Raw genomic sequence first — 12,211 nt, 5'->3', positions numbered from 1 at the left:
CAAACAAACACACACACACATGCACATATATGTGTGTGTGTGTAATTGACATTTCATTATTAACAACAGACGACTACGGAAAGCATTTTTAAAAGTTCCCTTTTAAAAGTTTAAAAGCCTCTTAATTTGCTATTTAAACTATGCACGCATATGTGGTTAGTTGCTTTTATTTATTAGTGTACTTCACTGTCCATAGTCCTATCAGAACAGGTACATTTTTTAGGTTGTGACCTACCAGTTGAAAAACACTAGTTAATGATATAACAGACATTGTTTCATTTAGTTCCTTTCCTTTCCTGTTCACACTGCCAAAACTAATAATGAGAAACAATTAATCTCGCTCTGATGTCATAATATTTTTTTAAACAGGCAAACCTTCTCTAACAGCTGTTATATGGCACAGAGACGTGTTATACAGACTCACAGGGTTTTGTAGCCCTTTGGATGATTGTAAACTGCAATTATGCACGGTTTTCAGTTATGCGTCTGCTGTGTTCAATCTGCTGATCCTGAGGACAAATGCTTTAGAGTTTAGCTTAGCATCTTGAAATACACTGACACAGCATGCAGCGCTTCAGAAACGCCAGTGAAATTTTGTATCCCTGCTTTATAGGGACCTAAACTTGTATTCTCAGAAATGCACACATAATCAAAAGACAATTGCAAACATACACACAGTGAGTGAGTCCTAGATCTCACTCAAAATCTCCACAGAAACTCAAATAACAGAATAAATTCTTCTCAAGTACCTGAGTTTATAACAAACATATGTGACTAATCTCTCTCTTGCTCTCTCCGGCCTTTCCTGTTAGTTAAGTGTTTATGCTGGGCTGAAAACGGTTTGTTTGTGTCTGCTGGGTTCCTTGACTGGTGTGATGATTTGTCTCTTTACTAAATCAAAATTGACAGATAAATGTTTGCTTGCTGTAAGTCAGGAGCTATAAACCTCAAAATACGGAGGTAAATAATTTTTTTTTTTTTTAACTGTTTGTTGTTTAACGTATTTGTCCCTGTTGCCCGGGAGATGGAGGGACAGTGTGTCTGGGATGTTCTGATACAGGAAAGATTATTAAAGAGTAGAGCAGCTCTGTGTATATTTAACCTACTGCTCCTGTTCACCATTACTGCAGTAATGCCGCATAGATTTTTGCACTAATTTGAATTTCGAAATAACACTTTTATGTAGACACACACAAGATGTGGTCGCAGATGAGATGTGGCTAAGCACCTTTTACCATTCTGCTAATAATTAAAATAATCTGCCAATAACTTTACCCTTCATTCTCTCTCTCTGCCTTTCATTTCTTATGTAGAATATTTAGCATTTCCTCATTACAATTGTAGCTAGTAAGAAAAACGTTTTGAAATTTCAAATGTATGATTTGAAATGTCTATTTTTCCAAAGTGTGATTAATAAAAAAAAAAGACATTGTCTTTAGTGGTCGACCGATATTGGGTTTTTGACAGCCAGTGCTGATATCTTGGAAAGCATGGTGGCCGATGGCCGATATAATTTTATTTTAATATTTAAGAAATTTGAAAATGGATTAAAAAATAAATGTGTAAAATAAACATACTTATACTTCAGATGGCAAAGTATTTTTTACAAATAAATATTTAATAGAAAATATAATTAAAAAAGTAAACACTGTAACCAACAGGGCTCTCAGTATTCTGGGAAGTTTGTGTTCATTTGGAATCATATTTTTCGAATAAAACCAAGGTAACACTCATTTTACATACAGCACACATTGAAAATGACATGAATATGACAGTGGACAAATGCGTATAAGCGCAGCATAATTTTAAATCACATCTTAACGTTTGTCGAACGCGCGTCTCCAGTGAAGCTGAACTCTCCTCCTGTCAGCATTCAATTCGCATGGGCCAACCGTCTCAAAGAGTGTACGCGATCATGCAGGATACAAATGCACACTTTATAAGATCTCACAGCTGGATTCGACTAAGTTTGCAAGGTTTGTGAAATTAAATGTTCATTAGACATTCAAAGATTTGTTTAAATGATGTAAATGCGTATTTGCTAAATGCTGACGGCAAGAGAAAATATTATAATGTTTGCCTTTCTTTTACCAATAAAATAAAAGCAATCGTTAATACTTTTGTTTGCATTTTAATTCTTTTGTTTAATCGTTCTATCGGATTATTAGACAAACTTATTTCCGTATTAGACAGAATGATGTCAGGGAACAAGAGGGGAAATGTAAGCGCTATGTGCTCAGGCGCTGCCGTTGTCAGCGTCGTCAAAATAAAAGTCTAAAAAAAAAAAACTAAGTAGTTGAAAGAAAGCGCACATCATAATTTTTCAAAGCATTTTTTTTTTTACAAGTAGTAGCTTGTTAGATATGGAATTATAAAATACAGATACGTTGTTTCAAATTATTCTGGTTATACAGTCTGGTTGTTAGATGTCAGTAAAATTAACATATTAAAGAGGTAGTCCTCCCAAAAATAAAAATTTATTTCATTTACTCAACCTCATGTCATTCCAAATTCTTTTGTAAAACATAAAAGAAGGTATTTTGAAGTATGTTGGTAACAAACAGTTTTGGTTCTCAGTGACTTCCACTGTATGGACAAAAAACACACTGGAAGTCAGTAGGAACTGAAACTGTTTAGTTACCAATATTCTTTACAGTATCTTCATGTATGTTCAGCAGAGGAAAGAAATGCATTCAGGTTTAGAACGACACGAGGACGAGTAAATGAAAGAAACTTTTGGGTGTACTGTCCCTTTAAGTTAATGTGATAAACTACACCTGTGGTTACTCCGACATTTAGTTTGTTAAATGTAACAGGAAAAACATGTCTTTAAAGTTCTGAGAAAAGCTCTAGCGTCACTTGATGCCACTTGGTTTGATATGTTTTTATCTAAAGCAATAACATTCAGATATTTTGAAGTGTCTTTTAAGATACTTTCTGAATACTTTCACTGTATATTTATATTCAATAAAATTGGGTAATCTTTTTCTTATTTAGACTGCAGATGAACATCTTGGTATTTTGGCATTAAAGCTGTTGCATAAACCAAATTGTCTTAGTTTTTATGATGAAGGGTTTGTTTGCTTATATAGTGATTTGTGTCTTCCTTTGGTCTGATGGGGCTTAAATGAGCCCTTTGAGCGATTTACTTTTTTATATATTTAACTCTTTTGAAAGACCAAACAAATCTGAGTTCAACATGTCTTTATTTTAAACACTAGACCGTTCTTTTCTCACCAGAGTCTTTTTGTAGCCCTGCTGTCTGCTCGGCCGTTCAGACGTACAGCCCCACTAAAACATTAGACTTCCTGTCCTTACTTTTCCATTTCTCCAAATGCGGTGAAGAGAGGGAGAAGAAAATGACATGACTGCACAGGAAACAACAAACTGAACATTATAGGCTGGTTTTCGCTTTCATGGAAAAATGTAAAAAATTGCTGCTTCAAGATTCAGGTTGCCACTATATTGTGGTTTGTCAGTTTCTGCCAGAACTGCACGAGTTCAGAGGAGGCCAAACACACACTCATCATCATCTCTTTCTCTCTCCCTTGCTCTCTCTGTCTCTCTTTTCAGTTCAGTGTGCTGTCTTGGCATTACTTTTAACCGTGCAATATTGACAAAGCATACAATCAATACAGGATCAGCAGTGGTAGGAAGGTTCATGCACAACACCGGTGTGCAGCAGCAAAGCAAACAGTCATTGAAGTCATTCTTTTTACTGCAAATTAGTCAAGAGCAACCATGACAGTTAGCGATCTGATAAGAAAAGACATGATGCAATGACTTCCAATAAAAATGAAGTTACAGGACCACGTGTTGGCAAATGGAGGAGAAATTGATGTGACTATAAATCATTTCACTATTCTGTGTGGTTTCTGTCCGCACACAGAAACAAACTGCAAATTATTCTCATACACTTAAATGTTTTAGGTGCAAATAAATTGATTTGCTTTTCAAAGTAGAATAATGTTATTTTAATGATTAAAATATATTCTATTTTTACGTTAATTCTTTTTTTTTTTCTTGCATCTTGACATTTGTGTGGCTTTAAACCTCACCTTGTAGTGATCACAAAAAAATTTCATCTGGAAGCCATGTTTGTAAAACGTGCACTCCCTCTGTCTCTTGTTGGTTGTGATTGGCATGATTTCTGGGTTTGAGGGATTATTAAGGGATGTTTATAAAGAATAAAGCGGTTCAGGCTGGCCTACCAAATTGATGTCAAGTGCAGGGGAAAGTCTTTTCCCCCCTTTTCTTCAGGGGAACAGAATGTTCAGGAGAAGGACGAGTCGCTTAGTGTGGCTTGGACTAATGATATGGTGCATGATTGCATGTGTGCTGCTCTTGAGGAGGAAAGAGAAAGTGTGTGCATGAGAGACTAGAAGTATTTCCTTTGCATTCAGGTACATTACTATGGCTTTTGTTTTGGTGATGTTTTTCTTTATGGGTGTGTTTTTCATTTCTTTCTCACCACTATAGTTGCCTCAAGAAAAAATTTAGGTTTTCTACTTGTCATGCGAAATGTACTCTAGCTTGAGCTCTAAAGATATTACATGAGACATTTTATGCTCCTTGTTTGCTCCTCAATCTCTGGTTCAAGGCAGTGCAAAATTTGAGCCCAGTTATTGATCCACCATAAAGCTCTTTCAATATGACTTTTCTTCCTAACTGCCTGATTAGGTGAAATCATGTTTGTGCATTTGCAGGGGTTGGGGGTTGGGCATTGCCGCCATCTCTTTTTTTCTGTAATTAATTGCATATTAATCCATTTATGTTATTATAATTTCACATTGAACTTCCAAATTAATGTAGAAACAACGTAAAGATGGTATATTTTAAATACAGTTTAATGGCATCTTTTTAGTAAGTAGCATACTATTAATGAAGGCCAGTATCATTGATACTAATAATATTACTGATATCTCTATTAAATGCATTTCCCCTCAATTGTAGCCATTAATTATAGCCATTCAACATTAGTGTTATTGAAAGACATTATTTTTAACACTTAATAGGCTACGGAAAATTACAACTTTTAATTTAAGTGAACTTAAAACAATCTTCACATAAACTATCAATTTTACATGTAGAAACTATAAAATGAATATAAATTAATCTTTAATCAAAAGTCAATCCGCGACTAGAGCAGTGGAGTGATTTCTCCTTTTTCTTTTGTTCTTTGATTTCCATCAATGACAGACTTCACTTTAAAAGCAGTACTGTCTCTTTAAAATCTGATGCACATGACATGGATCTGACACATTCGGTTTTCTCCCAAACTCTCCCAAGGTCATTTAGGACTTTATAACTTATTTAAGACCTTGTTTCTGAGGTAACTCGCCATAACCGCGCATTTTGACATAATTGTGTGCTTTATTGTCCACTGAAGCTGCTCAGCACCCTTTCATACTCCTTTTGATAAACATCTTCGTCCAGTCTCTACGCTATTTCTCACCAGAAGATATGACTGATAACACTGTCATTATACTAGTTTAAACTAGAGTTGCGAATATCTCATAATCCCCTCATATGAGCGCTTGTCAATGCTGCCGTCTATTGATGTTGCAGTCTCCGGTAGATTGTGGTTGTTGAGCGTCTTCCTTTTCTTTCTCGGCTGTGAAACAAGAGCCCGCGCCAGTGTTGCCACCTTGTGGACAAACTACTTGGTGCAAAAACAATTTGAGGCATGTGCGCAAGCAGCGCGTACTCTCCCCTGGGCCAGATGAAGATGATTGGCGGGCCGCCAATTGAATAGCCCTGATCTAGAGTTTCTGTGATAACCACCTCTCACTCATGTCACCTCTACTGTTTTTAGTGTCCTTCATTACATAGTTAAAAATGATATCAAACGCCAAATGTTGTCATAAACTTAACCCATACTATGCATGTCTAAAATAGTTAGTCTAACCATCATTGTGTGTTCTGTGTCCCTGTGTAGATGGCAACATTTATGTGACACATGCGTATACCTAAACGTCTTTGAGTGATTCAAAAATGCAGGTTACAGTTGCATGTTGACACATTTCTTTTTAGGTCATGTGGGAAAAATACATATAAATCTGTTTAATAATCCTTAAGAGATCTCAGGATGATATTTAAAGATCAAAATGCAGAAATTGAAAAATTAGTTGCAGACTGGATTTAAGGATGCAACACTTGACAGGCCCTTGAGCCGGTAGTTTGACACCCATGTTGTAGATTCATACTGTGCAAGTTTCTTTGCATGTGTTGTTGAATCATCATCCATGGTAGATGCGCATTATAGACGTGCTTATGTTAGTTTGCTCTTGTGTGCATGTGAATCATTGTGTGTGTAATCCTGACTTTAGAAGCCCCTTTACTGGGAGATCTTGCCTGAATGATTATGAATGTCATGTGTCATGGAAATCTGCCTTAAATGTGCTGGATCTCCTTCCTGCTTGGCTGGTACATTTACTGTATGACTCATTTCCTTTCCTAAAACCCAGAAGTACTGCTGCCTGTGCCTCGCACACCATAAAATTATGGGATTATGAAAGTATTATGACAGAATTCCTGCAATCCACACACAGCAGCTCATTTATTTGGGCCGTCTCCATCTTGGTGGGCCTGCCAGTCGAACGGTCAGATTGAAATTCACTTTAGATTAAGTTGTATAAAATGCTCTATTACTTCTGGACCTGCTGTTACTGTGAGTGCTTTTGTTGCATTTAGTGGAATATTTAATAAGGCTTGAGGTTTTACCAAACAACTGGTGACTAAACAGACAACTGCTATTAAGACATGTTGCATTAGACTTAATAAGAGTCATTTTGAATATACATGAGATTTTGATTGGCAAATTAAAAATAAAAGCAGTAAATTCGTAAGAGGTAGTGGCTCGCATCAAATTTATAATTAAAAATGGCTACACAAGTTTTATTTTTAATTTTGCGTAGCACTGTCCTGTAGGCTATTCTAGTGTGTGTTGCTGTGTCCAGAACTGTCCTTGGCGTGTAAGACGTTCTAAATCTTGCTCAGCATCCTGAGGATGTGATTAGGGGTGGCTGTCACTATGAATGTTGCCATAGAGACAGAGGGCGATACAGTGTTAATTTCGTTGAAGAAGACGACGATGAAAAATATTCGTCAACGAACCTTTTTTCTGTGACTAAGACGAGACGTTGACGAGCTAAAACTAATATCTGATGATAAAAACTATGACGAAATTTATGCGCGTTTTCGTTAACAAGACGAGACGGGACTAAAATGTTATTTGAGGACTACCGGACATTCAAAATACATCCTATAGGCTAAGTTAACTGTCTTGTCTTTCAAAATGTGCTTCTCTGTCATTGGAAAAGGTGCGTTTGCATATCTAGTCTCAGTATGGCAGCCGCAGTGGACGGATAGCCTACCAAAACGCGAACTAGCGATCTGAAACAATGGCCTCAGCAACCGAAGGGTTAGGGAGTGGGTGACCAGACGTCCCGTTTTTCCCGGGAGTCACAATTCATTGTCGATTAACTTAGTCAGTGAAGGTGCGATAGGCGGAAACGCGCTGATAGAAGTGCTCTCTATCGCGCACGCTCCACTTCTTCAGTTCTCATACAGCGCGCGATCAGTTCTCAGTGCTCAAATACACACACAGCAGTCCACATGTCTCTCATGTAGAGTATCTCACGGAAATACAGTCCGTTATGGTTTAAGGGAGCTTAAACAGGTGGGTGAAAACTGAATGTATGTCAGTAGGCTATTACATACATACCTTCCGTCTTAAATGGACAGCATTCCTAATTATCTGTCATAAATGTTAACCAACAAAAGATGTTAAATAATTGTATACTTGAGTAAACCTACTGTATCTGAAAAATGAGTTTAATTTATATTTCTACCAAAAAATAAAAATGTATTCCAGTTTTTCCAAATTTAATCCTTGATTCAATCTCATAACTAAGCTTAATTGTTTTGGTCTAAAGAGAGAAGTATTGATGACTATTTTTGTTAGAATACCACATATAAAATAGCTACCAAAATAAATGTTGGTAACTGCAGTTTGACTAAAAGTAATGACTAAAAGTTGACAAAAATGCAATGACTTTTCGTCGACTAAAACTTTGATAGACTCAATGACTAAAATGTGACTAAGACTACTAAGCATTTTCGTCTCAAGATAAAGACTAAGACTACATCAAAAATGCCTGCCAAAATTAACACTGGGGCGATACCAGTGAGTTGTGCTGCTGTCAGCAAAAGTGCAGCAAGAAATCGATGCTGCAGTTATCATTGGTGGTGAGGGCCAATGAAGCAGTGCATGTCCCATCTCCTTTGTCATCCGCTTCCCCCTTCCAAGGTCTTCCTTAGTTTAGTGGCCAGATCTTTCCATAGGCTTATTGGCTTAATGTGTGCTTTGATTTTTAAAAATCACAAAAATTGGTTAGGGTGAATGTTGAAACTGAAGGTTTATAAATGTGAAACAATTAACACTTAATTTAGAAAAGCTTAAAAAGCTTTGTTCTTTTTTTTTTCTTGCAGGTGGTCAAAACTCACTTGGATCACCAGTGATAGTGGAGACAAGTTTTCAAAACATCCTCCTGAAAGTAGGAGGAAACCGTGGACCTGTCCTTTATAATTTCTTTTTAAGAGTCCCGGAATCACTTAGAAAACACCACCATACAAATGTGTACCCCTCCATCAAACAATCATAAAGACCTCACAGTAGATTAGTATCAGAAAGAAAAAATGACAGACACAACAAGTCGCCATCTGAGACACAAATTGCAGAGTCTAGGACGACGTCTGGATGAGCTTGAAGAGGCCAGAGGCAAACTACAGAAAGCTGAAGATGAACTTCTTGACATTCAGGACAAAATCATTCAGGCTGAGGGGAGCAATTCCTCACTGCTCGCCGATGTGGAGACAATGCGGAAGAGATTGCTCAAAATTGAAGGCAAAGATGAAGAGGTCAGGAAAGCGGAGGATCTTTGTCGTGAGGTTAGGGAAAAATTAGATCAGGAAGAGAAACTTACCAAAGATCTTAAAGCAGAGATTGAACATCTTCAGCGTAGAATGGCTGAACTTGAGAAGCTTGAAGAGGCTTTTGGTAAAAGCAAGTCAGACTGTACCCAGTTGTGCCTTAGTCTTAATGAAGAGAAAAACCTGACCAAAAAGCTTGCAGCAGAGCTTGATGCCTTGAAGGCCCGTGTCAAGGAAGTGGATAACTCTGAAGCTCGACTAGACAGGGCAGAAAAATCCCTTACTGCAGAGATGGAGAAACTAAAGAGTCTCACTCAGACTTTTGTGACTGAACACAAAAGACTTCTGGAAAGGCAGAGAGAGGATGAGAAAATCATACTCAAGCTGACTGAGAAGCTTGAACGTCAGAAAAACGAACTAGACCCAGCAGACCACAGCCGATTTGATTCTAGAGATCTTCGAATCGAAGATGAGTTCTCAGCAGGCCTTACATGCAAACTGGCCAGGAAGAAGAGTCTTGACTACTTGAAGCATTCAGGTGACCTAGATTTGAGAAATGAGTCAGAGAATGAGAAAAATAGCTTAGAAGGGCAAGAAGATAATAAGGTTAAAGACCTCAGCCAGGAAGTGGAAAGACTGAAGAATCGTTTGAAGCAGATGGAGTTAGTGGAGGAGGACTTGAAGAACATGGAATCCAAGAATGCTGAATTGATAGAAAAGTACCAGCAGGAGAGAAACCGTAGTCAAGCTCTCCATGACCAGGTTGAGCAGATGAAAATGCAGCTCAATGGTTGCAGCAGTAGTAATGGAAATGCTGCAATTACCAGCACTACAAAGGTCCTGGAGAATGGCAAGGCAGAAAATGAAGAGATCCATGTACGAGGCTTCAGACAGGAGAAACCTAAATTGCTAAATAGGAGTCCTGCTGCTTCTGAACCAGTCACCTCAAAGTACAAAAGCAGAGAGGCATCTCCTCAGCAGAGGCGAGAAACTAAGCAGAGGAGCAAAGACCCATGTCACTCCGCAGAAAACTCCCCAAAGACTGTACGAAGGACTCTTAGTCCAGCACATAATGTTAGGAAAGGTATGAGGACTGGTGCTTCCAGTACTACTTCTGATAATGGGACAAAAGATGGAAAGAAAGATGAAAAAATTGGAAGTGCCTCATCAAGTACTCTCAGTGAAAGCAAGAAAGTTTCAGTCCTTAGTCGCTATCCTCCAGCTGCTAATGACCAAAAGTCTTGGAAGCCATCGGTCAAGCAAAACGACAGTGATAGCAATAAGAGTCGAACAGAGAAGTTGTCCAGGTACCCTGGAAATGATAGTGAGTCAAACAACTCTGATGGGTCACTCCTAATTTCAGCCAGTGCTGCTGTTATTGCTTCATCTGAGAAAGGACTAACCGAACCTGAGAGTCTAGATCAGGATGCTTCTGCAATGTTGAGTATGTCCAAAGCAAATGGTTCCTATACTGCTTACAGATCCTATGTATCTCCATCTGTTCTAAGTGACCATGGTTCTGATGGTCACTCCTCAGCCTCTGAAACAGAATCCACTGGCTCCAGACGATCGGCAGGTGAGCAAAATGACCCCCTGATGTCAAGTGGAAGAAAATCCACTAGATACTCACAGCTGCAAGAATCTTACTCTGATGGTTCCTCAAAGGTCCCCTTCAGCGAGGAGCAACACAGGCCTCTTACGGTGGAAGGGGATACCCAGGAAACTACGCATTCTACCTCAGGTATTGAGGTCCGCAGGGTATGCAGCCCTCGTGAAGCCCTCCGGTCAAAAGCTATCATCAAGCAAGCCATTGTTGAGATTGAAAGAAAGGAAGTGATGTCAGGGGGAGTCACAGGGCCTTTGACCACCAGTGGGAAACCCAAGATTTCCACTAAGCCAGTATTGACTAGCAAGATGACCAGCAGTATCACCTTCTATCCCAATGACCCCAGCTCCTCTCGAACAAGCAGTCGGAGCAGTAGTTTATCAAGCGAGCCCCCTTCCAAGGAAAGGCACACTTCCACAAGTAATATTGTCATCAGCCCCAGTATTGAGCACAGAGGGAGCATCTCTATACCTTACCAAATATCCATCCCTAAAAGTGAGATCACTCTACGTCAAAGTGAGGCTGATGCTGACATCTCTGAATCTCACAGTTACCTTGAGACTGCTCCTGTGGAGGTAGCCCTCGTATCGCAAAGCAGCTTCAGCCTCCAGACTTCAGAAGCTTCAGACTTAAACAATGACATTGAGTCTGGCTTTGAGAGCAGCAGTAGCAGCACCACCAAGACCAGCTGGAGAAGCTACCACAACCACCACTCATATGATGACAGTTTGCCAGAAATGAGAAACGTCACTGTCAGGAGCACTTGGAGGAGCCGTGGGACAGCTTCTGTGGATGAATCTGCTCGAGCACTAAGGCAAGATGGCTCAGAGGATGAGGGCGAGTCTGCAACCACCTGGAGAGCGTATAGGGCAACTACAGTGATGGAAACTCCATCGAACTCCAGCACTGTTGCTAATTGTGGAGGTAAACCAAGTCCAGTCGATGTATACATGCGTAGGATCAACACTGCAGCACCATCGGTCCCTGGTCTGGGACGACGGAACAAGAAGACTCCTTCACCAGAGAGGGCTATTGCACATGAGCCTGTCAGTGCTCAGCAACTTCAGCCAAGAGGCCGTAAACACCCCATGGTGAGTACTGACTTTTTACCTTTTGACCATATTCAATAATAATGTAGATTCCATTCACAGACTGGACAAGCATAGCCATAGATAATTTTCTAAATTAATTTAACCTTTAAATACATTTTATAAACTTATTTGACCTTTTTAAAGGTTCAGGTGTTTAGCAGTTTCATGTTTATTTTGAATTCTTATGATGATATACACTAGTTTGTTAGTATGAATGCATTATATTGCTTGCAAATTTAAATTTGTACTGCTCAGTCCACTGATGGATGTTTTTCAACATGGTCAGTTTAGATCGATGAAGATAAAGTTAAACAGGTGTATAAAATTTAATGGTGCTCCGATGAGGATTTTTGTTTTTATAATGGGGCAATTGTTGCACAATAGCTTACACCCAGCACAATCCTGCTTTCTTGAGCTGTATGTGACACGACCTTAAGCCCAAACTTCGGCCGTCTGTATTCTGCAGCTTTCTGCGACGGTCTGTACACTGTCCTTGTGATGGAGTTTTCATCATCAGAAGTGTCCGTGGATTTTCTCTTCTGTTTTTCTTTATATGGAATCCTAACCAGGAAACTGTGTT

General features: G+C 39.0%; 1 protein-coding gene across 1 annotated transcript in view; it reads left to right on the top strand.

Moving 5' to 3' along the window:
• LOC306886164 (leucine zipper protein 1-like) overlaps positions 1–12,211 on the top strand; it is a 57,524-nt gene that overhangs the window by 34,214 nt on the left and 11,099 nt on the right. The window contains exon 2 of the mRNA XM_079443071.1: positions 8,494–11,631. Within this exon, the coding sequence (XP_079299197.1) occupies positions 8,701–11,631 (2,931 nt within the window). The 5' untranslated portion in view covers positions 8,494–8,700. The remainder of the gene's footprint in view (positions 1–8,493; positions 11,632–12,211) is intronic.

Source organism: Barbus barbus, assembly GCF_936440315.1.
Source record: "Barbus barbus genome assembly, chromosome: 20".
Classification (NCBI taxonomy): Eukaryota; Metazoa; Chordata; class Actinopteri; order Cypriniformes; family Cyprinidae; genus Barbus; species Barbus barbus.
This window is presented reverse-complemented; position numbering and strand designations above follow the sequence as displayed.